The sequence below is a fragment of the Carassius auratus genome, unplaced genomic scaffold (assembly GCF_003368295.1).
Source record: "Carassius auratus strain Wakin unplaced genomic scaffold, ASM336829v1 scaf_tig00216457, whole genome shotgun sequence".
NCBI lineage: Eukaryota > Metazoa > Chordata > Actinopteri > Cypriniformes > Cyprinidae > Carassius > Carassius auratus.
Window position 1 is genome coordinate 61,047 of NW_020528581.1, and position 26,070 is coordinate 87,116.

At 37.5% G+C, this 26,070-nt stretch overlaps 1 protein-coding gene across 2 annotated transcripts in view; it reads right to left on the reverse strand.

The window, feature by feature from the left end:
* Window positions 1-14,900, reverse strand: part of LOC113098248 (opsin-3-like) — a 32,653-nt gene extending 17,753 nt beyond the window's left edge. For both annotated transcript variants that reach the window (XM_026263258.1, XM_026263257.1), the window contains exons 1-2: window positions 13,802-14,900; window positions 3,920-4,248 (exon numbers count right to left, since the gene is read on the reverse strand). In XM_026263258.1, the coding sequence (XP_026119043.1) occupies window positions 3,920-4,248; window positions 13,802-14,174 (702 nt within the window). In that variant the 5' untranslated portion in view covers window positions 14,175-14,900. The remainder of the gene's footprint in view (window positions 1-3,919; window positions 4,249-13,801) is intronic.
* Window positions 14,901-26,070: the final 11,170 nt, after the last annotated feature.

Below are 26,070 nucleotides of genomic sequence, written 5' to 3' on the forward strand. Positions count from 1 at the left end.
CTCAAAACCCGGGTAGGAAAATCTGACAGGGTAGGATAAAATGTCAGGACACCGGCACGTGCTCCAGTTCAGTATCATCAGCTGCTCTACTCCTGTTCAAACTCAGTTTGTGAATCTGTCATCATTAACTATAAATACGGTACAGATATTTCATAAATCATCCCTTATTCATATTAAACATGGAGTCTTTAGAGTCTTAATTATTGTCCAACTTCCCTGAAAACCCCTTTGGCCCATACATAATCTACAATATACAGATTAGAAACAAGTAGCCCCTATCTTTAAAAAAAAATTATATATATATATATATATATATATATATATATATATATATATATATATATATATATATATTATAGTTTTATCACACTTTCCGATGTTTAACAAAATACTTGAAAAATTACACGCATGCGCAGTATCATCAGTTCATCGGTTCTCAAATCGGACGCCTCCGAAAGACACGGTTTTCGGTTCAGTGTACTGGTGATCTGAAAACCGATGCAACCGACTACCAGAGACAGCAACAGCAACCAACAGATGCTGCACAGCTCAGCATTGCAGGATTTGCAAGACCAGACCTGACCAAACAAGCAGTGCAACTTTATGATGCAAGTTCTCCAAGACAACAAGAAATTCATAATGTCATCATTAAGAATCTCCTCATTGGCTGCACTTTACCTTTGTCAAATGTGGGGGAGAGGCATTAAATAACTGATATGTCATCTTTAACTGGAGGACAATATAGTGTGATACAATAATAAAATAGGTTCATTTGTATTTTCATGCACTTGTAATACAATAAAACCTTTGAAAACTTTTTTGATAGGAAACTAGTTCTGTTGACATAAAATAAAAATGTTCAATGGCAATGACTAGATGTAACAGTGGTATTTTTTTTATTACATTTTTATATTGCCATTGGTTTAATGGGTTGAAAGGTTAAAATATAAATAGAATGTAAAAATGTACAATACCAATTTATAATCTTTTTAAATTTAATTACTTTCTGGACTCGGGCGGACTCGACTCGGACTCGGCCTTTAAGAACTCGGACTTGAGTCCAACTCGGCCCCTTTTGGACTCGGACTCGGACTTGGACTCGATGTTTGTGGACTTGGTCTTGACTCGTACTCGACAAAGGTGGACTCGGACCCAACTCTAACAAGCAGTATGGCTGTATTTTCCCTTGGTATATAGAATGGCCGGCACTTAATAATCATAAACTCCACCAGGGGTTAGCAGTGTTTGCAGACCACAACAGAATCGTGGCACCGCGCATCATTGATGTAAACACAAAGCCCACTGCTGCAGGGTTTTTCTCCCGCGATGAGAGCTCTGTCTGCTTAATAGCATATCAGCTGATCGAGCTGAATAGCGCCATATGCACGCTTAAAGACAAGTAGACGCCATGAAGACATACAAAAACACTGTGACTCACAAGACAAAAAACACAAAAACACCATTCTGTCGTGAGCGAGAGAAGCCGCTGCGTGTGGACACGGCGCCATATCCAACACTGTGAAGGGATCATGTCAATTGGAACAAATTTCATTCACGTAGCTCTCTTATAACAAGCTGGTTATCAGAATCAGGTGTGTAAGATGAGAGAAACATGCAAAATATGCAGAGTGTGGGGGGGGGGGGGTGCTGTGTTTGAAAACCATTGCTATAGAATGAACACATACGTAAAACTTAAGACATCACCATTTTCCCAAATTTACACAGAAATGATAACAGTAATGTTTTCAAAAACCTATATGCATAAAGTTTTAATTAAAATCAATGTCATGTATACAAGCCAGCTTCAGTTTCATCCTTCAAATACAACTCCAGGAGTTCAGCTTCATCCTGTTCCAACACACCTGCCTGGATGTTTCTAGTAACCTGGAAGACATTTTTTTCTATCTCACAGGATTCTGTTTTACACCACTGATTGTTTTTTAATAAAAAATCTCATAACTCTTTAAGGGTGACTTCAGTACTAACATTTTATATCTCAGCTGTCAGTTTGTGACTATATTATCTTTCTTAAAACATGTTGAAAACAGTGACTGCAGTATGTTAGAACAGGTTGTTCCATTAATCGTAAAGTGGTCAGCACACAATATTTGCACTTCATTTCTCATCTTTTATCCAAGCACCCTCCCTTCAAACAAAATAAAATGCTACCAAATATTAAGCTATTATTGATATACAATACATCAAAAGACAAGCACTGGCATTATTGAGTTAAAAAAAAATTGTCAGACAAGCAGTATTCGAAATTGAAGGCTTTCACACACAGTAAACTAAAATACACTCCTTTGAGGAGTATATATATGTGATTATCCTCTGAGATGGGCTAGCAATATTCCAAGTTGGAGCAAGTTACTGTATTTTATTGTTTCCAGGCTGAAATAATAAAGTAACTTGCGTGAAGCAATGAAAATGCTGTTTTAAAGAACCCAATGATATTCACATTGTCATTTAACAAAAATCTTCCCATCTGCTGCAGTTTTCAGATGCCCTTTCTCATTAGGTATATTCAAACTGGTCCATGTTCAGTTAAGAGACGTGTGACAACCAAAGTGTTTTGCTGAATTGTTAAATCCATTTTTGATTTGAAATGTTGAACACTGATGCAGAAAATAACCTAATGTTATCTAGCCACATTTGAAGACTTGGAATACAGAGCATGTCATAGGGACCATTCAGAAGTGTACACTCTCAGAAAAAAGGTACAAAGGCTGTCACTGGGGTCGTACCTTTTCAAATGGTACCTTAAAAGTCTAAGACAATGCACAGAGAATATGTAACAAAAACAAGAAAGAGTTGATTTGTGAAGAGAGCAATCATGTTCATTTTCTAATACCAAAATAAAACTGAACAACTATACATATATACAGTATATATAATTATAAAGTCAAAGCTTTCTTGCACTCGATGAGCTGGTTTTGGCATCATTGCCAGCTGCAGTCATGTCCTCATCTCATATATAAAGAGCCCGGCCTCATAAAAATACATATAAATAATATGCCAAATAAAAATAGAAAATCTTGGGATTGATAAGTGCATATAATATGAATATGTTGGTGTGCATATAATACACCGTTTTCACGTACATATGGTAAGCATTTACCCCACAAACCATTAACCTAGCCATTGCCTATAACATGCATGTCAAAGTCAATTTCTTCATATTAAACATAAACTTGTGCTATTGATAGATACTTTTATGAGTTCCGATTTTATATAAAACTGTGATTCACAACTACTCACATTCTTGTAAAGTAGCCTTGTTGACAAGTTTGGGTTAGAGCAAAATGCACAAGACATAATACTTCCAGTGCCCTGTAGTTGGCAATATAAATTTTGTAGCCAAAAAAAAAAACTGCTGCAATGTAAAATGTAATGTGTAATTGCAACCCTCTATACAAATGTAGTGGAGTAAAGAGTACAGATACTTATTCAAAAATGTAGTGAAATAGAGACTGAAGTTACTAATATCTTTGAAATGCAGAATATCCAAAAAAGATACTCAAGTTCAGTAATTAATTACTTTATACCTCTGGGACCATTTTATGGTGTTCAGTTATTTACTATACTCTCCAATACTCTACTTTTGTATTCTACTAAATATACATTTTCGAAACAACATGAATGGTGAATGAAAAATAAGACGGCTTTCATTTTGGGGTCAACTTTTACTTAAGAGATGCTGGATGGCAACTAGAACTATACCATTTTTGAGATCCCCTTCCAGCACTGTGCCATTGAACAAGGAACATAACCCCAGGATGCTCCCTTCAGTGAATGGATTATAAGCAGCTGCTAAATATCAGATATCCTAACCTTAATCAAATACTACTACCAAGGGCACATGCTAATTTTGAAAAACTGATTTCAGATAACCAATGACAGTGCACAGTGTTTCACTCACCTGTTTAATGGCATGCAGCAGTTTACCATAGCAGAAGACAATGACCAGGAAGGGGACAATAAGGCAAAAAATAAAAAGACAAATGATGTAAGAGATGTTATTGGCTGTCTTTGTTGTCCAGTCTACAGAGCAGGTGGTCCCGGGGCCTTCTGGGCCATAGCGGCTCCAACCAAAAAGAGGGGGCACAGTCCAGATTAGAGAGTAGACCCAGGACATCACTACCCCACCGGCCACCTTCCTATAGTTGGTGGCATCAGCCTCAGTGGAGCCCATCATTGTACAGTACCGTTCGTATGATAGCACGGCCAGAGAGATAAGTGACACAATGCCTGCAGAAAAGATAAAGGGATTTTTTTTAATAATGTTATAATAGGATTAAGTTTCAATAGACAAATGTGTCATTCCATTACAGAAAGACTGCTTACATGGAGTTCAGTTATGGGTATTTTTTAAACAGGCATAGAAAAGTCATTCAGAAGGGCAGAACTCATGTCCTACTATTAATTCAAGACTGGCACTGACTGATAAACAGCAGCTCTGATGCACATAAGAAAGTACTTTTGCAGAGTTCAGTTGAGTTGCCTGATAAGTAAGCCTTTTATTCTTTATCCATACTTAGCTTAGAGAAGATGGGCGAGTGCTAGTGGGGGTGGATACTCGTATGTTTGCGAGATGCATGAGGATAAAATGATTCCCGCAAAATATAAAACATAAAATATCTTAAACAAATAAATGGTTATTCATATATTGCACAAAAGTAACATGAACTAATACAATATAAATGATTAACAGGTGTGTGTGCAATGTTAAGCAATACAGAGCTGAAATTTGCGTGAATCCTCTCATTATAACACACAAATTGTAGACTTTATGAAAGAATCATTATCCATGTGTTTATTGTGTTATAACAGAGATTTGTGAGATTTGTGATGAACTGAGATGTCTTTTAGAGATTATAAAAGCAGTGCTATTTGCTGGCAATCTGCAATGCCAAACTATGCATGCAGCAGCCGCTTGCTTTCATTTAAAATAACAGTGTTCTGTGAATGTTGATGCTTTAATAACAAATATATATCTGGAGTGTGTATGCTGGAATTTCATACATTTCATGAAGAAAAAAGTAACGTAACTAGAAATGTAACTATCTACTAATTACTTTTGAAATAAAGTAATCAGAACAGTAATGTAATTACTTACAAAAAGAGCAATCAGTAATGCGATTATATTTCCAGAGTAACTTGCCCAACACTGTCCACAGGTCAGCTCTTAAAACCAATGTGAGTAATGTATGTACCACTTGCCTTGTCTTCTGACTTCCATTGACTCTACAAACAGCAGAAAGTTTTGATAGCACCACAGAGACAAAGTGTTTATGTCAAGGAAGTAAATACAAATATCTGAAATTCAGCTTATACCTCTTATTCAATTTCTATTATCAGTGAAGTGAATAGACGTAGTGTGTAATTTGAACCTTGAAGTCTGGGACTAGCCTGTCAAAAGTCTTGGGATTAGCTAAAATTCCATAATATCTTGTGCCATTTTGTTTTCCATTTTCCTTCATTAATCAGATTGATGGGCAAGAATGAGTCACAACTTTTACATTGTATTTTGAAATCAGATTATGTAAATCTTTACAAATTACACGGCGGAATTTGGCAAGCGCAAAGACAGAAAACGTCTCCGAGATTAAAGGGGGGGGGGGTGAAATGCTCGTTTTCACTCAATATCCTGTTAATCTTGAGTACCTATAGAGTAGTACTGCATCCTTCATAACTCCAAAAAGTCTTTAGTTTTATTATATTCATAAGAGAAAGATAGTCTGTACCGATTTTTCCCGGAAAAACACGACCAGCTGGAGGCGACGTGTGGGTGGAGCTAAATAATCACGAGCGCCAGTGGGCTTTTGCGTTGAGAACGTTTGGAAGCTGTGACATTACCGTGAGGGAAAAAACCATCATCCAAAACAAACCATGGCTAACAGTCAGATTCAGCCGTTTATTTATGATCCAGAATCAGATCCCGAGGCTGAAACTGAACGAGAGCAGCAGCAGCAACGACTCGCTCCGAGCGGGGCTCGAACCCGGGTCTACGGCATGGGAGGGGACGCACTAACAAGGAGGCAGAGATATTTTAAGCAGTTTTACTCACCGCCTGCGGTTCCAACACATGACCCTTTTTCGTTGGGATTGCATCATCCTTAAGAAATAAACGATACGCAAATCCGTTGTCAAACTGGGCCTTGTTTGTAAAACAAGCATCTTCGAAATGCAGGGAACAAACAAAAACACTTGCACAACTCCGTTGATGCTCTGTAAAAATAAACTCCACCCACACCGCGAAAAGTCACAAAAGAAGTGTGTTTTTGGTTGCCAGGGCAAGACAACCCTGCACAGATTACCAAAAAAAAACAGCATTAAGGGACTGCTGTTTTTTTTGGTAATCTGTGCAGGGTTGTCTTGCCCTGGCAACCAAAAACACACTTCTTTTGTGACTTTTCGCGATGCTCTCGCTCTGATCAGTGAATCGCTCTGATCAGTGAAATGTCTGTGCTCAGCCTCGCTATACGGGAGTGTGCGCTCTTCCGGCAGAAGTGCCTTAGGACCCATATAAGGAAATTCCGCTCCATCTAACGTCACACAGAGCCATACTCGAAAAAAACTTTGCGAAACTTGTGACAAACCGGAAGGAGTATTTTGGGATCAAAAATACTCCTTCAAACGTACAACTTAATTTTTGAAACTTTGTCCATGTTTAGCATGGGAATCCAACTCTTTAACAGTGTAAAAAACTCAGTATGCATGAAATACCATTTCACCCCCCCTTTAAATGGAGCTGCTCGTGTGCTAGCAAATAGCTTCTGATACATGCGATGACTATCCATTATGACATAAGCATATATATATAATATATATTTTTCCCTTTCAGTCAGTCACTCTCGATGCCACGTTGGTGACCGACGAATATGTGATATCGCTTCGATAGACCAATCTACTTTGAGTGTAAACTAAACGACCCAATGCACATTGGCATGCAATTATTGCATCCAGCTGCCGCTGATCACAGCCTGAGTATAAGAGGGCAGCAGGTGCAATGCATACCAGCTTTTCGCTGAGGAGCCGAGCCGGAGACCCGGCAGCTCAGCGGCGGTACAGCAACCATGGCGACGGGACGTGGCGTCTCCGTTCCCTCCTTCAGGGAACGAGGGTTACCATACGTAACCGAGATGTTCCCTTTCAGTCGGTCACTCTTGACGCCACGTCGGTGACCGACGAATATGGGATCCCTACCAAAGCGCCATGGGTGCTGCCCCTTCCAGTGCCCTGTGCGAGCCGCCTGCGCATGTTTGTGTGCTGCTGTGCATCCCTGTACGCTTTGCGGACCCGCCTATACTAACGCGCTCTTTAAAGCTGCAGTAGGTAACTTTTGTAACTTTTTGCTACGATGTTCTTCCACAAGACGCAAGCAGTTCTGTTTATTAAGCGCTAGAGCGTCAAAAGTTACCTACCGCAGTTTTAAATAACAAAGAAAAAACATTGCGCCAGACTTTAGACCAGGTTTGAGTTGGCCTATGGCGGAGTCTATTTTCAGCTCCTTAAAATAGCAATGCACCAGCAATGCGCCTGAACACACCTCTTTTTTAGACCAGCACGCCCGTGGGTGAACAAATTAACACAAATGCATTTGATAATTAAACGACGTGGTGCTGGACGGGAAAATGCGAACGGCACCGGACTGAAACTAGCAAACACGCTTGCTTTGCATTTCGCCAGGTGTATGATAGGGCCCTTTAATTTCTAGGTCCGTCAATAATTGTCTAACAATTAAATCTCAATGGCTTGTTAATTATTTTTCAGCATCAAGCCCCCCCACCAGTACCTCTTGTGAGTATTAGGGGTGGACAACATTCAGACCTGTGGACAAGGAGCTGACAGAGTGATGATTTGACAGGGAGAGTGTATGACATAAACAGAAGTACCCAGTTCAAGGTCATGACCGCAATGAACCTCACCCGAAATCTAATCCTTCTTCAGAATGATTTGCTGATCCATTAAATAAACCCCTAGACCATGCCGTATATACCAAATAACCTAAGCTTTGACAATCTAGGAAAAGCACCCTAGATTGATCAAGCACCCTCTAGCACCCCCATAGTACTCGGCCTGATACACTCAGCTTTTCCAAACTCGTTGGATTTATTTTTTTTATTTTTTTTGCTCTTCTGTAATATATTAAAGATGATATGAACAATAAAGTTTTAATGCATATGATGAAAGCCGTTGACGTTTTAAAAAATATTGGTTCCCACTGACAATGGAGAACGAAGAAAGATTACAAATTAGCTACTAATTTTAAACAACTTCTATTAACATATTATAAACATCTTTACACACACACACACACACACACGATTGATTGGTATACTGTACATGCATAATGTATTACTTTTTATATTACTATTGTAATATTCATCATGCTCAGCAACCTCATCATTATTAACAATATTAATAAGACATTTAATACACATTAATGTATTTTCTTCGAAGTAAGGAGAGATGTAACTCACATTTTGATGCACTACAATTTTAAAGTGTTCCTCTGGGATCAGTGCTCAAGAACACAGTCCTGTAGTATGAAATCACTTTTTGATTACTTTCTTCAAATTGAATCCAGATGAAACCAACAGTCATAAACATTTTACGAGACATGGGGCCTTTTTGCTTATTCTAATGATAAATTGTCCTCATAACATCTCAGAGGAGATTAATCGGACATAGTAAGTATCTGAAAAATTGCATAAGATCTCAAGCCATACTGAGGTGGATTCAAAATCTAATATTCTGGCTATGTTAAGCAGCCAAGAGGTGATTTTCCCAAAAACAAAGCAATCAAATGTGATTTGTCTTGCTCTGCTGCATACATTGGCAGCCTTGCAATGCCAAAAAAGAATAACATTTTCTGCTCAAAAGAGACTTATTGGAAAATATAACTATAGTGATCCTTCTCTAGACATACTGAAACAAAGCAGTCTATTTGATCTGATCAAAAGCAAAATAAATAAATAATAAATAAATAAAATACACAGATAAAACACAGAACATATAAGATTAATACAAAATAAAAAAGTACATATTCAAATTGTCATGTCCCTCAAACATTTTACTGCTAAGCTTATTTATAGGGAATTAATATCTATAGGGCTTTGACATTTGAAATAATTAACCCTGGGTCAGTTTATACCCCAGGTAAATGGAATCCTGGGTTATCTTGCTTCATGTTCCATACTGTTTATACTTTACCCAGGGTTAAAAGTGAATTAAAGGTGCATAAAGGGTTCTTCGCAGCGATGCCATAGAATAACCAGTTTTGGTTCCACAAAATACCATTCAGTCAAAGGTTCTTTAAAGACCAATCTCTTTCTTACTTTTTTATAATCATTTTTACAGACTTTTAAGTTAAATGTTCCCTTCTGGTGGAATGAACTCTCCAACTCAATCCGAGCAGCTGAGTCCTTAGCCATCTTCAAGAATCGGCTTAAAACACATCTCCTCCATCTTTATTTGACCCTCTAACTTTAACACTCACTATTCTAATTCTATTCTTAAAAAAATCTAACTACCTTTCTAATCTTTTAGTATTCTATTTTCTTTTTATTTATTATGCAATTGTATATGTATGTGTGTGTGTATGTGCAAAGACCTCTAACTAGCTTGCTCTATTCTTTTTTCTTTTTCTTTTTATTCTATCTGTTTTCTTTTTATTTATTTTATTATTTAAAATCCCATGCTACGTGTACTGTGTTAACCTAACTGAGACTTGTTATAGCACTTATATATCATTGCTCTTTTTGTTGTTTTTGATTGCTTCCACTGTCTTCATCTGTAAGTCTCTTTGGATAAAAGCGTCTGCTAAATGAATAAATGTAAATGTAAATGTAAATGTAAATGAAGAACCTTCTTTCGCTACAATGAACCTTTTTTGAAACAGAAAGGTTCTTCGGATGTAAGAGGTTCTTTGTGGAACTATTTATATAAAAAGGTTCCTATATGGCATCGTGAAGCACCTTATTTTAAAGAGTGTATGAATTGTGATGCAATACTATTCGTACTAGGGATGTCAACGATTAATCGATGATCGATTAATTGTCGATAAGAGATGCAATCGATTAAGGCTGTCGATGGTCGGTTAACCGATTCAATGTTGGGCTGCGTGCGCTCATGCGCACTCAACACGTGCGAGCGGCTGTGAGTGACGGTGACGATATATAAAAGCATCATCATTCATTCAAAATGTACAAATTAAGCTTTTAATGTGATTTAAACTTTAAATTACATTAAAATAGAAACAACATAAAAGTTCTTCAACATTAAATGCAATAGAAATGTAGTTACTAATCATTTCATCAGATAACTGTTTTATATCGTGCGCTTTGCAGGGCTGCGGGACACAGTGACAGGACAGGTAGTCTATTCATTCCTACAACTTGTTAATTCATTCCTACGAATTATTAATGTGGCAATTGTCCATGTTTCATTAATTTTGTTACCTAAATAACCCATGATTTAAGTGAAATAAGGGAACAAATTAATAAATCGAACGAATTCTTAATTCATGAAATCTTTAATTTCCCTTCCCATTTTTACCACAGTAAGAGATGCGAAAACAGTTATTAAAAGCGAAAGATAATAAAATAAACCTGGGAAATTAGAGGGTTAGACTATGAATATTTAGGAAAAGAAACAATGCTTAAATATACTGAATTTGTGGAAATTCGTGACCAACCGGCAAACCAGAACAAAGCCGCGTAAATGAAGACTATGGGGTCCAAAAGCATGGTTGCGCTCTAACATTTTCCAGTTAACCTATTATTCCTCTAATAAACAAACCTTTTATACCACACTTGTCATAATCAGATCTTATCATTTCTAAATAAATAATTGCTGGATTCAAAACAGCGATTAATAGGCGCTGTGACCGACACATTCCTGGAGCATTCACTGCTGTCACTAAACGGTGACGCCGAGCATCGTTCACAAGTTTCTGCATGGACCTGACTAGGGCACAGGTTCTAAGCCCTGGGACAAAATGGGATGCTTTAAGGAAAATTTATAGCCTACTAAGTAATAGGCCCAACATAAAAATAACAATTTGTTTTCATGTTTTTTTTTTTTTTTTTTTAAATAGGCAATGCGAAATATAGCTATCCGACTTAAATAGGCTAATTAAGATTAACGGATTTAAAACAGAAGTGTGGGCGCTCCATAAGTTCACAAAAAAAAAAAGGATGACAACGCATTCTGTTTGTTTGCTTTATTTTACAAGAGCACAAATCTTCTGTTTTTATTGTGAGTGTGCACAAATGAAAGTAAACACTTCTGCGGAAGATATATATATTTTTTTAATGTCTCAGCTGTTTCGATCGCCCCGGAGCCTGCTGCACACGTATATTCTAGCGATTCAAACTTACATCGCAGTCTGTTCATTATCAAAATAAAATGTCAACTAAACATTAAAAGGTTACACTGGTCAGTTTAAATAGACCGTAGTATACCGGTCCACTCTGCTGTTATGCCAAGGACGTTTTTGCTCATATGAAGAGGATCATCTTTTCCGTCTATATGCGAATGCGTGTTAAGTACAAGCCTAGTTTACATTATAAATAATAGTTTAACATTCAAATACATTGCAAATATGGAAACATTTCGATTTGTGCCGAATGAGACATGAGCAATAACCTCCAAATTAATCTAGCCAAAGCCGCGCTCGCTCATCCTCGTCTGCACGCATGCACTGTCACGATCTAATGCGCTGTATGCCGGATTTTTAAAAATCTGACATTTTCTAGGACATAATCCAGCAGGATCAAATTAATGTGAGCAACTGTGTTTTGGTGCAGCAGCGCCGATGTAGTTCACTTAATGTGCAGCGCAGTCACACGCGCTCCACATTTCGGATAATTTTATTTTAAATACAATAATGTCCGTTGAAAACATTGCAATTGTGCTTTAAAATACAACAACGAGCACCACAAAACCATTTAAAGATGCGCGTTCAGCGTTCTCCGTGCGGGATTGGAAACTGTCAATAAAGTAAAATGACCTCAAAAGTATGGCGCGCTCTCTTCATTTTATCAAATGATCATAATCTATTCATTTTATAATCCTGCTACTAGCATTTTATTCAGACTAAAACCTCTTTAATTCAAGTGAGAATTCGCGTTTTGTGTGTGTGTGTGTGGCTTTTGCACATCCTGTCATACCGCGGACTGCGTGCCTGCAATAGACGCATTTTGCAGTATTATGGTTAACGATTAATCGATTAATTGATCGTTAATTTAAACGACGATCGATCATGGAAATAATCGAAATTTGACATCCCTAATTCGTACACACTTGAGTCTAAAACATTGCATAAGAAAACAAACAATTTCACAAGGCATGCAGACAGATGCTTTTGGCAATAGTTACTATGAAAAGTACTAAGTGGATTGAAGTATGTGGTTGATGAAATCAGTTTAGTAGTGTTCCTGATTGAACGACAGATCCTTTCTTTAAAAGCAAATTAGTGGTACATCTTCAACATCATTGTTATTATCGTCACTGTTGTATGTCCTTCTAATGTAATTAATGTTTATGAGTTCTGAAAACAGTGTTGACTGTTGTGATTAGAAAGAAATGAATTACTCAAAGACACTATGCAGTTCTGAAAATTAACAAAGAAATGTATTCCTCTATTACAGCCTCACTTTCTAACCAAAAATATATTTCTGTATCACTAAGCTGAGGTGAGCCTGATATGCTAAAGTCTGCTGATACTGTAGGTCAGTGTTAATGTCTCAGATTTGGTCACATGGACAAAGAAAGGATAAGAGAAGATTTTAACCAATGCTCGTCATTTCTTTATTTGGTACTCTGCTTTTTTAGCATTTTTTTTTTCTTTTATATTATGTTGTCCTCTAAAACAACAATATAATTAATATGATTAGTAATAAAACATAGTGAGAAACCTTTAAATTGAAACATCAAACGCTTCATGTCTCAGTTCAGTTCATTTGTGATAGGTAGACAAACCTTGAAAAAAACTGGAAATCTTCTATCCAAGTGGTGTTTCATCACTGAGTTATTGACTGAGAATCACATCCATTAAAGGTACTACATTTAACTGGGCATAAGATTTGCTGCCGCCAGCAAGAACCTTCAGACTCATCTGCAGTCATAAGCTGCAATTCTGTCTGTTGACCAAAGATACATTTCTATACAATTCATCAAAACATTAAGAGCTTTAACACATCTGTGCTATAGCCTAACATGTTTTCACTTTTCTGAATTGAAAGTCATGATATTTAGATAAGTCAAAATAATTTAGATTTGGACATTCTTGACAAATTAAATGTATGTACTATAGGTGCTGGTATACACTTGTATTATTATGATTTGTTTAAGTTTTTATATTACTAAAATTTGAAAAACGTATTGGCGCTAATTCAAAGCCGTTGAATGTTAAAATTTTGGCAGAAAACTGTTTTTTTATCATTTTTATACAGTTTTCAAAAGTGTATAAAACTAGCATGAATAGAAACTTGCCACTTTAAACTAGAGTTTAAAAAGTGTCTCAGATGTGGTTTATCTTATATTATGCAATTTTAGCTGCTGCAGCAAAAAGATACCATGTAAATTTAGTTATCGCTACACGTTAAGCTAATCTTGCAAATGCGGACACAACTGGATAATTTAGATACTTGTGATTGATAGGGTTTTTGATCATTTGATTGATTCATTCCAGTTGGGATCAAATTCAAACTAATCTTTAGACTACTGCATGCAAAAACAAAACAACTGATGGTCTGAATAACGCATAGACTACTGTAGGTGTAGAAACACTCACCTAACAACGAGTTGGCAAAGCCGTACCACACACATCCAGTGTCACCGATGAGCCATCGCCCTTGAGTGCTCGCCGCAAAGCTGAACGGCGTGCCCAACACGCATACCAGGAGATCGCTCAAGCAAATATTCACCAGCAAAAAGTTGATGGGGGACCGCAGAATCTTGTAGCGGCAGAAGAGCACGAGAACCAGAAGGTTGTTGAGGAATCCGAAAGCGCCGATGAAGCCCAAGGTCACAGCCACGAGCAGGTGGCCGGTTGGACTGAGGTTGCGATAGGAGGAGGACGCCTCCAAATGTTCCTCCACTGCACTGAGGCACAGCGCGCTGTTCGCCCTCCTGCAACTGATCACACTCAAGTTGGACGCAATCATCGCAATCCGTTCTGAGCGCACATTGAACAAATGTCACTGCATTGTTTTCTGGGGGAAAGCAAAACATTTAATGTGCTGTGGCATTTTGACAAGAGACTGCGATCCATAGAGAGGACAGTTATTTGCAGTAGAGTTTAAGTGTTGGATGATATGCAGGAAGATTTTTTTTTTTTTCTTCAATTGCTGAACTTTGTTGCTCGGTTCATCGGTTCAAATGTGGGAATAAAGTTTGCGTCCCTTTGCTCCACCGTGTGGTGATTACAATCTTATATGCGCTGTAACTGTCTGTGTTGATGTTAGTGTACCTCCTTCTTAGCCGACGTCAAAGTCCGTCTGCTCTTCTGGGCGCAACATCCAGGTTAAGAGGACAAAACCTCTGCAGCGCAGCTGCTCCGTCTCTGTTCTGTCGCACGACATATTAAAAGATTGGTAAAACGTTTATCTCGTGGAGAATGCTTTTTTTTTTTTTTGCACCCTAGATTCTATACCAGAATTGAATCAAGTCTTATAAGGGCTCCCCACCATAGACTCTTCTTCTTTTCTTTTTTTTTTTTTTTTTTTTTTTTTTTTTTGGTGGGGGTGGGGGTTAGTCTCACAATTTAAATACAATATATTTGATCATCATCATGCATAAACTATAATAAACCATATACTATTTATTAAAAACAGGTTTACATAAAATGACAAGTTTTTGTGTTGATTAAAAAATTATCAGTCCAATGTTGCATAACAAAGAGAGACTAGAATTAAAAGTTAGTGAACTAACTTTGATGTTGGCTTGGCCATCTTGGCCATGGAGCAAAAGAGCCAAAGTACTTGTGTGCCCAACATTGAGTTGCCCCGCTGCAAAATTAATACACATAATAATGCCATAAAAAAATACACCTGCAACAGTCTTTTTCCATGCTCCCTTGCTGTTTTCTTTTTTTAATAAAAAGCCTGGGCTATGATAACAGCTATGACAGGGTTGTCTAGCTGGATGTGAAATAAGTCATGCCTATTTTTCTCGTGTATGTATTTCACAGTCCTGCAACCGTTGCGTTGTGGGCAACGACACACAAGATTACTGAAACAATGCATTTTAAATCAAGGAGATCATAAGGGGTCCAAGCACAATGGTTTGTATAGATGATGCAGTTACACACTGTTTAAAATTGTTTAATTTGTACTGTATGTTCATTCTATTTATTTATTTGTGCTATTTACATAATGTTTACTTTTTTTAAGTTTGTTTTTGTTAATGTAAAATAGCACTGCATAGTCTTCACTGTAAGATAAAATACACAATCAAACCAAAATGTATTCAGACACCTTCAACATTTCTCACATAATCACAGTTTATTTGCTGTAGTTTAGAAACTGGTAATAATATATGACAATAACTCAGAACAAATTCATCTTGATAATTTCGGATAACTTTGATAAAAAGATATGTAATGGAATCAACCAAAACTTCAGACTGTCAGTATGACAATATTTACACAACTATCAATACTTTGTTGAACAGTTACCAAGCAAGAAATGCTTAATTTGGTTCAGTCTGTGGTGTGAAAAGGTTGCATTAACAATTAAAGAAAGAAACACTTAAGCAAAACATGGGCAGGTCCTTAATTATTATTTTTTTAAATCAATTTCACTGGTAGCCTACTGTATGAAGAATTAGTGGGTATAATATTTCACAGATCACTATTTTGCCATACTCACTTACATAAATGAACTAGTGGCCTGCACCCACTAGTAAAACAATTCTATCTTATTTTTGGATTGACTTTGGATAAATTCTTGTACTACAAGGTAATTCAGTCAAGAGCAGTGAGTGATTTACTTTCATTTTCATACATTAAAGACTCTGACAGCAGAGCTAGTAAATTAGGCGCGGTCCCTTTAAGAGACAAACGCATCCATTATGATGATACACATCCGATTTTTTTTTTTGCAAATCTTTACTTTCACTTAAGACATAACCACATACTTATTCGAACACACTTTCCAACACGGGTATTTCGACATATTTTGTATGTATTTGTTGTCGGTACAAAAGCAAGAAGACTTTGAGACGCGTCTCTGCTTGCTCCCTGAACAACACCGCGCTGCTGAATTGAGCTCTTTTGCTTTTCGCTATTTTTTCTGTTTATTTAAACTGCGATTTGAATTTGTTCGTTCAGGTCCAGGAGGAAGTGAACGTCCTGAACGACAGCTCTGTTCAGTGTTGCTGTCCCTGTCCGCGATACGCGCGGCTCTCTCTCGTGCACACGCGCCATCAGCTGCTCAGTTCAGTTTCCCGCAGCGCGGGGCTGAAGCCAACTTGATGTGTTGAATGCTCGGAGCACGTTATAAAACGTATTCTTAAAATACACATTTCTGTTTTAATAAATGGTCATATTAAATCATAGCATAACACATAAGCAGGGCCGTGCACAGACATTTTGAGGGGCAGTGGCCTAAACCAAAAAAAGGGGCACTAAGGGGGTGGTTGCTTGTTAACACAAATTATCCAGTTATTACAAAATGTACAATTAAAAAAGAAGACAGTACACGCTCAAATACATTTTTCATCATTCATGAAAAGCCTACAGGTGAAACAGTACATAGCATCATTCTCAGGAGAATACTCTAACCAGGGGTGTTCTTCATACCACTGTCCCTGAAACGAACGTCCTTGATCATTTTTTGGGAACAGCAGGGTCCTACTGAATTTGAGGCCACATTGTATGTTACATTGTATTTCTTTACATGAGCAGGATCTGATGGATTCTGTAACTGAAGCAAAAAGCTCAAAGTCTTCTGGCTTTTTCTCCCTTGTATACATGGCTGTGGCTGCCTCACTCTCCATTTCTTCCTGGTCTCTTCCCTCTCTGTCTCATTGTATTGCCTTTCTTTCTCATTCTGAACTTTTTCTGTCTCTGGCTATCGCTGGCGCGCTGCTGCTGTAGAGAGAGACCGTTGACAGACCAGGCTCATGTCTTCATTACAACAATATATACTTTTTTCTACACACCTACGCCTACTGATAAAGGACACCGTCAAAAGTATTGACGGCGAAATGGATTATGTTTGACAGGTGCAATATTTGAAAATCGATAATTATTATTATTATTTTTTTTAATTACATTTATATCTGAATTTATGTCAACCTATAGACTTTCAAATATCAAAATATCAGGAATTCATATGTATTTGTGTACAAAATGACATTTAAACACATTTTCCTATTATATTTAGCCTGGAAAAGCTTCCAACACGCGCGCGTGTCGCGGTAAAAATAGGCGTCGGTTCTATTTCTATCGAGCAAGCGTTTGCCGCGCGGCTCGAGCCGCGCCTGAGACGCGCGTCTCACGCAGGCGGTCTGTAAGCTCTAACCTGTTAACATGGGAGCCGAATTAAAAACCGACACGCCACGCATCCAGTGTGTCACCGGCCTGAGTGATGCTGCGGAGTGCGGAGCGAGCGGGAAAACCTGGAGCGGATTCGCAGAATCAACGGAATGCTTTGAGCGCAGCGGTGGGGATAAGGGGCACCTCAGTCGATGAGGGCAGAGGGGCAGTGGCTCTGGCCACCGGGCCACCCCCCTGTGCACGGCCCTGCACATAAGTAGGTACAAAAATAATCAGTGATGCATGCGACCCTTTTGGTCTCAGTGTAGCTCCCTGCTTTACCATGTTATGCAACGCTGAGCAATTGCTGCGACGTTAAGCCTGACAGAGAAATCTCACAAGCACATATAAACACTCATTTTCATATGTGTAATATATTCTTCTAATTGTTTTATGCCGTTTCGCTGCAGTGTTTTAATGTGAAAGGCTGTAAATGTGTACTTCAAGTGTTCAGTCGCGAGCTCATCTGTGACGTTCAGCATGATGATTCAGTTAGAAACCAGCTAAGACCAGCGTGACAGTGGCCAAAACTACTTTAAAACCATATAATATATTATTCTAATTGTTTTGTGCCGTTTCCCTGCAGTGTTTTAATGCGAAAGGCTGTAAATTCTCTGTGGACTTCAAGTGTTCAGAGAAATACATCGCCAGCTCGCGGACATTTGGCTGCCGCGAATATATCATGTTATTACTTTAAACAGTTCAGAAACATCTGAATTTAGCTCTTGGTGTGTTCTAACGTGTGGATTGCGTGCAATCGCCGTTTTAAAAGGTCTTAAATTAGAATGAATTCGCTCGTTGTGAGCTCCGTGGAGACAGACTGAGCTGAGCAGCAGTGATTCTTCTCTCGTCTTTCTGAGTGACTGCTCTCTGCCCAGAAATAAATTATTAATGAGCCCTGACCCCTGTAATAATCAGATATGTTGGTTTAGCTTGTCAGTTTGAGGGAAATTGTATTATTTACTTGGTATTTTTAACCGGTTTAAAAGTGAAACGAAACCCGACTCCTCCCTTTAATCTCGGTTATTGCAACTAGGGGCGCAATTTTTCTCAGATAATGTAAGTCTATGGGTAATGTATTTTGACATTTAAAAATTAATAAAAAAAAAACTTTAAGTCTGATCAGTCTGAAAAGATATAGCACACACCACCGCTCTATCCCGCAGGTTTCTGCCGAGTTTGGGGCTTGTGGCTTTAAAGCCCTAGGAGGAGATGCGTTCAGAATTTCTGTCAGAAAAATAATAAGAAGAAAAAGAAGAAGTTTAAATAGCATAACAGTATGTTGGCTTGTTGCCAAGCCAACATAATAAGGTACTATTCTTCTTTTAAATGACTTACTCCATGTAATACTGGATTTAAAGGGTGACAAAGCAGCAGACCCAAAAGGGCAACTATGGCAAATATACTAGGGGTTTACATATAAGCCACTTGAAGATCCGTAAAAGCATTTGGCATCAAAGTACATTATAATTTCTCAAAAACAGCCTAAAATTGTCAGATGGCTTTCAGACTCACTGAATGGTATTCAGGTTCAGAAGTGGCACAAACATGGTTATTTCATAATGTTTTAGAATGCAGTGACAAAGGAGCATTCAGTAACTGAATTTAAGGAGCTTTTATTACTTTAAGAGTAGCAAAAGGATGGAAAAATGCTATTAGGCTGTAATGATACTATAGAGAACAGTTATTATTCAAAGAGTGCAAGACAACTGGGCAAATAGGATATAGCCTTTATAATAGTTCATAAGTTTAACATAGGCATGTCCAGGATTCTCAAAAGTCAACTCATTTATCCATAACAGCTCTCAAGGTGATTTCAGGAACCAGAGGGTGAAGACATAAACAAACGTTGAAAACAGTTTTGTACAAATAGTTTTCAGGATTCTTTGATGAGTAGAAAGTTCAAAAGAACATCATTTATCTGAAATAGAATATTTTGAAACATTTTAAATGTCTTTACTGTCACTTGTGGTCAATTCACTGCATCCTTTCTGAATAAAAGTATTAATTTCTTTCATTTCTTTCCACCCAAAAAATAAGTAAATATTTTAAATTCTTACTAACCCCAAACTTTTGAATGGTGGTGTATAATATTACAAATTATATATATTTCAGATAAATGTTGTTCTTTTGAACTTTCTATTAATCTTAGAATCCTGAAAAAATAAAATCAAATTGTACACAACTGTTTTCAACACTGATAATATTTAGAAATGTTTCTTTAGCAGCAAATCATCATATTATAATGATTTCTGAAGATCATGTATACTGTACACTGAATACTGGAGTAATAATGCTGAAAATTGTTTACTATTGTATTATTATTATTTTAAATTGTTATAATATATCATGATATTACTGTTTTCACTGTATTTTGGATCAAATAAAATGCAGGCTTGGTGAACAGAAATTACTTTTGAACAGTAATGCATGTCCAACAGAATAATTCTAGCATCATTTACCAATGCAGTATTTATTATTTCCCTAATAAAAAACTGGATGATTGTCACTTTGTGATAATAATGTTTGTTCCAAAAGGCTTGTTTAAATGCTAAATGTACAGTATGTTGGTGTTCAATGATTTCAGTGCAGTTTACATAGTCATATCCAGTGGGTGGCAGCAAGGGACTGTTATGAGTGAGTCTCTCAGTCAGTAGACTATTCAACCATTTTAGGCCAAAAGTCTGCTTTATTCGGGAACTAACTATGGCTATCAATATGTCAATCATAGCTTTTTCAAGAGTGAATACTGCATTTATAAGCCGATGTAATTCAAGAAACTTTGCAGCGTGTATGTGGCCCTTGGTTTTAGCAGCATGAAAACATGTTTTATACAATTCTGAATGGATTATATAAAGCACAGAAACCGCACAACGAGCACTCCCCTTTATAATTACTAAAAAGCTTTCACTCATCTTCATCGAGATCTCTAGCACCCTTGAACAAGGCCTAATAATAATTAATGCAAGGAATACAAAAGCCCAACATGGAGTTGATAAATATAGTGGAAAGTTAGTAAGAAGCTTTCTCTTCCAGACTGCAAGTGGAGGTTTATTATTCTCTATTTTTTAGCTGAAGTTAGCTTCACCAGAGTGGCGCCAATCAAGCAGTCACGTCAACAATGCCTTTGTTTAATGGTCTTTAGACATATGGGGCGGGGCTTTTAAAATGTAAAGACACATAATAACTAGCCCATAAACAAACTTAATATAAATTATTTTAAATAACTAATTCAGGAAATTTATGATATACATTGCATGAATTTAATCACATTTGTCATTTCAGACAGGAACCACTTTGGCAAGTTTATTGAGTTGAGTTTATTGAACACAATGTATCTTTGGCGGTATGGTTCCTTAACATTAACCCCAGGAACCATCAACTTAGAAATATATGAAATATATACCAAATACATGACAATTAAGACTCTTAGTAATGTCTTTAAAGCAAACAGTGATAATCATGTAGATGCAGCAGTGGGACGTCTATTCTGTAGCCTGGTTATGAAGATGAGTGTCTTCATAACCACTTCATAAGGCAGTGTTATTGAGATATCCTTAATATAGCCTACTGACTAGTGAAGGGGTATTCTCCCCTCTAATGAGGCAAAGATAGTGGGCCTCTCTTTAGTTAAAGTAGCTGGTAATAGCAGCGAAAGGAGCGGAAGAACCGCAAGAGCAAGCAGCATGTCCCTGAGCTTGGTATGAGCAGTAGGAGAGTAGCGTGAACAACAGTAGCGTGAACACTCATTCTTCTCGTCCTCCTCATCATTCTCCTCCTTCTCCTTGCGGTCAGTGTCAGTATTATAAGAGTAGTGAAGGGTGCTCTTTTAACCAGCTAAAAGATCAGCATGCACCTGTAAAGCAGCACGCCATATGGTCAGACTCTAATTTAGGCAATCAGCATTGCCCTTGTCGGATAACGTTTTAGCATTGTTACATGCAAAATTTACGATCTGTAAATTTAGTATCAAGCACTCATCGATACACTAGTTTGAGCAACAGCAGATCGCCGATTTAAGCCTAGTGTGTTGGAAATAAGTCAGTTAAATTTGATGAAAGCATCCCCAGCAGATGAGCCTGAAGCAGCAGCCCGTTAATATTGACAGTCTTGACCACAGATTAACAAGGCTCGTGTGTGTACTTAACTGGTAGAATTACTGGTGTGGTAATATGATAGCATGCCTCGCAACATAACTGAACAGCTTGTACAATAGCAATGTCTGAGCATGTTTACCAAAATAGTACTAGGCAATGAAATGAGAGAACTTTGCTTAGCTTCGTGAAGACGTCCAGGGATGAATTAAAGGTGAAATTGCCAGTTGTTCATGGATGCTTTGACCTTTGTTGAATGTCTAGCTTCTTCCAGCGAGGAGCAGATCTCTTGTAAAGTTGTGAGTCAGTCGTATTAGTACAATTTTGACAATGAATCGCGGGCAAAGTATCTATATCAAGTGCTCGCTCTTATCAATTCAGTCCATTGCTTGACAAACAACATGGTGAATTTGCTTAAGTTCAAGACTGAAATCCTGCCAAATCCTGATTTAACACTTCCTAAGGAGATAGATTCACTATCTGATAGTTCCTGAGCGTGCGATAGCTCTCGCGAGCAGTTTGAGCCTTGCGAGGCGTTGAGCATACTTATCGAGCAGTGGTGCCTATATATGGAGACATATATATGCCTCGTGTCTAACAGGAGAGTGGTAGTGATTGGAGCGATTTGACATTTGACCGCATCAGCTTGTCACAGCCAATGCCTCCGTAGCCTGACTGAACTAACGCTGCGCTCGATTATTATTTTTACTCAAATATTGTTTTTTTTTTTACCCCACTAAGTCTATTTTTCACTTTTTTTACCCCCAGCCCCCCTTTAATTTGAGCACTGTCTGTTAGTTTTGAATATGCATTATAGGCTGTTGAAATTACTTTGTCAAGAGCAAAGTTTGATCCTAAGCCTATCACATTACGTTTCAACACCATTGTCCAACCACTGTGATTTTCTGGGATGCTCAAAATTATATTTATTTTGCACTCTGGATATCAGAGAAATGTATGAATGGGTGTAAATTCGCCTTGACTAAAACACATTGTGCACAACACATTGGTTCGAAAGACAAAGGGGGGTCCTCTGTATTGATCTTAGGAAAAGGGCCGGTTTAAAGGGCCATCCTAGGCTGCCGAAGGATTTGTTTGATTTCAGAGTGATGTGGGAGACGGCAAAGAAAACTTGGAGAAACATGAGAGCATTGAAAAAAAAAAGATATTTAAATAAATGTTAGTTTCAGTGTTTCACAATGCAAAATTCAACAGCAAGTAAACATGGACTGTGAAGTGTAATTTATTACTTGCATCGGTAAATTGCACTATTAACTGAGTGGAATGTTGTATATATTTTTTATTATTTATTTATTTATCTTGTGAGGCTCAAAGAAAAATTTCATGAGATTCTACTTAGAAATTGCAGAATAACACCATCTCTACAAGGTCTAGAAGTGAATTGTCCTTCTTTTCTAGTGAATTTTGAGTGTTGTGAGATCTAATTAGTTCTCCTGCAATACCCGCTGTTATAGTACCGTAGAGAATAATCATTTCTCAATACACACCTCATAAAATAAGTTCATGCTAGTTAAAGGGATTTCCAGTCAATACACAGAATGAAAATGCTGTGCAAGTATTAATTATGTTTTGTTTTTTGCATGGAAAAAGCGCTCTATTGTTTAGCTTGCTAAATGCCATTTCATGCTGTAAACTTCTAATTCTAATTCAGTTGGATGGAAAATAAGAGCAGTTACACAAAACTGCAACTGCACAATGTCCTATACTGTAGCTAATTGGACCAATGTTCTATTTCACTCTGGGTGCAGTTCAGTTTGTATACTCTAAGAATGTGGATATGGTGGCTGAATGAATAATGCTGTAGCCAAAAAATAACAAGGTAGTTTAGGATCATGTCTCCAGCAACTGCAGGAGCTACTTCTAAAAACATTAATCTAGTAAATAACTTGCAGAACACAGAAAATTCAAACAAAAATGCAAAATTACACTACATGCAAGTAAACTGGAACAAATATACTTTTTCACACACACACACACACACACACACACACACACACACACACACACACACACACACACACACACACACACACACATACATGCTTGTTCTTGTTTATGCTACATTGTGTGGACCAAATGTCCCTACAAGGATAGTAAACCTGAAATGTTTTTACATTTTTTGAGGGAAAAAATATTTAAAATAGTAAATGATGTTAATCTGAGAGTGTAACAATGCAAACAGGTTTTCTGTAAGTGGTAGGTTTAGGTTTAGGGGATATAAAATAAAGTTTTGTCAGTATAAAAGTAGAATGTTGTTCTGAGATCAAATTGATGTGCTTTCTCACTCACTGGAAGCAGCATGAGGGTCCTCAATGATCATCTTTAGAGGAAGTACTGCTATGCTTCAAAATCTTACATTTCAGACTCTACTTAAGACAAACTGTTTACATTCAAGTCAACAACATCTCTCAGCTTGAAGGATTCATGATGTCCAAGAATGCTAGTGGCTGATACAGATATAGAGTGATTCACATTGTGTGGACTGTATGGAATGAGTCATGATTTATCCAAAGAGCCCACTGTTGTGAGCATCTTGTCATGCAATAAACTCAGAAGCTATTTACTTGATGCTAATAAAGAACAAGACTCAACCCCTGCCAGAGTTACACAATCTAAAATACTACTTTAAGTTCCCTGTTGTGGACAGGCTAGCATGCAGTTAATTCATAAATAGGATGACCAGATATCTCATGGTGGAATATTAGACCGGTGGGTAATAAAACCACAATATGATAATGTTTATATATTTTTTCATTTTTCTTTTTTATTATATACATACATACATACATACATACATACATACATACATACATATATATATATATATATATATATATATATATATATATATATATATATATATATATATATATATATATATATTTTATACTTTATGTTGTATTTCTGCCTGGATTTAGAGTACTGCAACATGCATGGAAATAGTTTGTGTAGTTCAACTAATTAACCAGGCAGGTACTGCAGAAATTGGCCACTTGAGTTCAGCTGTGTTCTTCTGTTGCCTGAACTATGTCAGTGTGTATGTGTATGTACTTCACAATGTTTTTATGTATGCTATGAGTATAAAATCAAAACAAAAATGCTAATTTTAGACTTTTTTTTTTTTTTTTTTTACTTTTATTTAATAGCTCCACAGTATCTTGATAGCCTGTAAGATCTGATCCTAAAGACAGAAGAGAGAGTCAGGCACATTGTCAAGACAAAACTGGCAGTATACTTGATAAATGGAGGTGGAGCACACAACATTATCACCTCATGCTGTGTCTCACCAACCTTCTCACCTCTTTCCCCACAGGGAGCCAGCATATCCTTTACTCCTGACAATGACCTTGAGTTACCCACCCTGGTGAATAAATTGAATATGCTACTAGTAGGGTACACAAACCAACTGCCACAAAGACATGCATGTTGTGTTTTCCAAACACATCTGTACACTAAAGGTTAAAAGTTGGCAGATTTTATGTGTAGTTTGTTTGATTATTAAACAGATGGCTAGACTGTGCTACCTTTCTATGCAAAGAAATCGAATCTCTCTCTCTTTCTCTCTCTCTCTCTCTCTCTCTCTCTCTCTCTCTCTCTCACACACACACACACACACACCCACACACGATTTCTGCCTCCAATGCTTATCACTTTATTTGTGAAAAGTACCAGTCATAATATCACATGGAATAGTGAAACAAGCTTTAGTAATTGTCACTATTAAAAGATAAAACTGTATAAATATAGGCATAGATATAAAAGAGAATCATTTTTGCAGCGGATAATTGCAAAAGGCAACTCGAAAACACAACCATAACTTTGTTTAAGGAGCTCAAAATCTGGACCCATGGGTAGTAGGACCCATTGTTCTTTTGGAATTCTTGACAGGCAGACGGCAGGAGGTCAGAGTTGGCAGCAACATCTCCTCCCCATTGATCCTCATCACTGGAGCCCCACAGGGCTACAGTGAAGAGGTGCGGACCCTGACTAATTAGTACTACAAAAACAACCTCTCTCTGAACATCAAGAAGACCAAGGAATTGTTGGTCGATTTCAGGAGACGGACAAGTGAGCACTGCCCTTTCACCATCAACAGGACTCCAGTTGAGTGGGTCTGCAGCTTCAAGTTCCACGGCATTCACATCACCGAGGACCTTACCTGGACTACTCACACACAGTCAGTAGTGAGAAAGGCCCACCAGCATCTATTCTTCCTCAAGCGACTGAAGAAATGTGGTCTGAGCTCAAAAATTTACAGTTGCACTGTGGAGAGCATCATGACTGACTGCATCCCCACCTGATATAGAAACTGCACCACTCTCACCCGGAAAGCCCTGTTCAGACAACCATTTGACTACTGAACTCCAGATAGCAAAACAACAATCACCCAAAAAATAAAAAATAAAA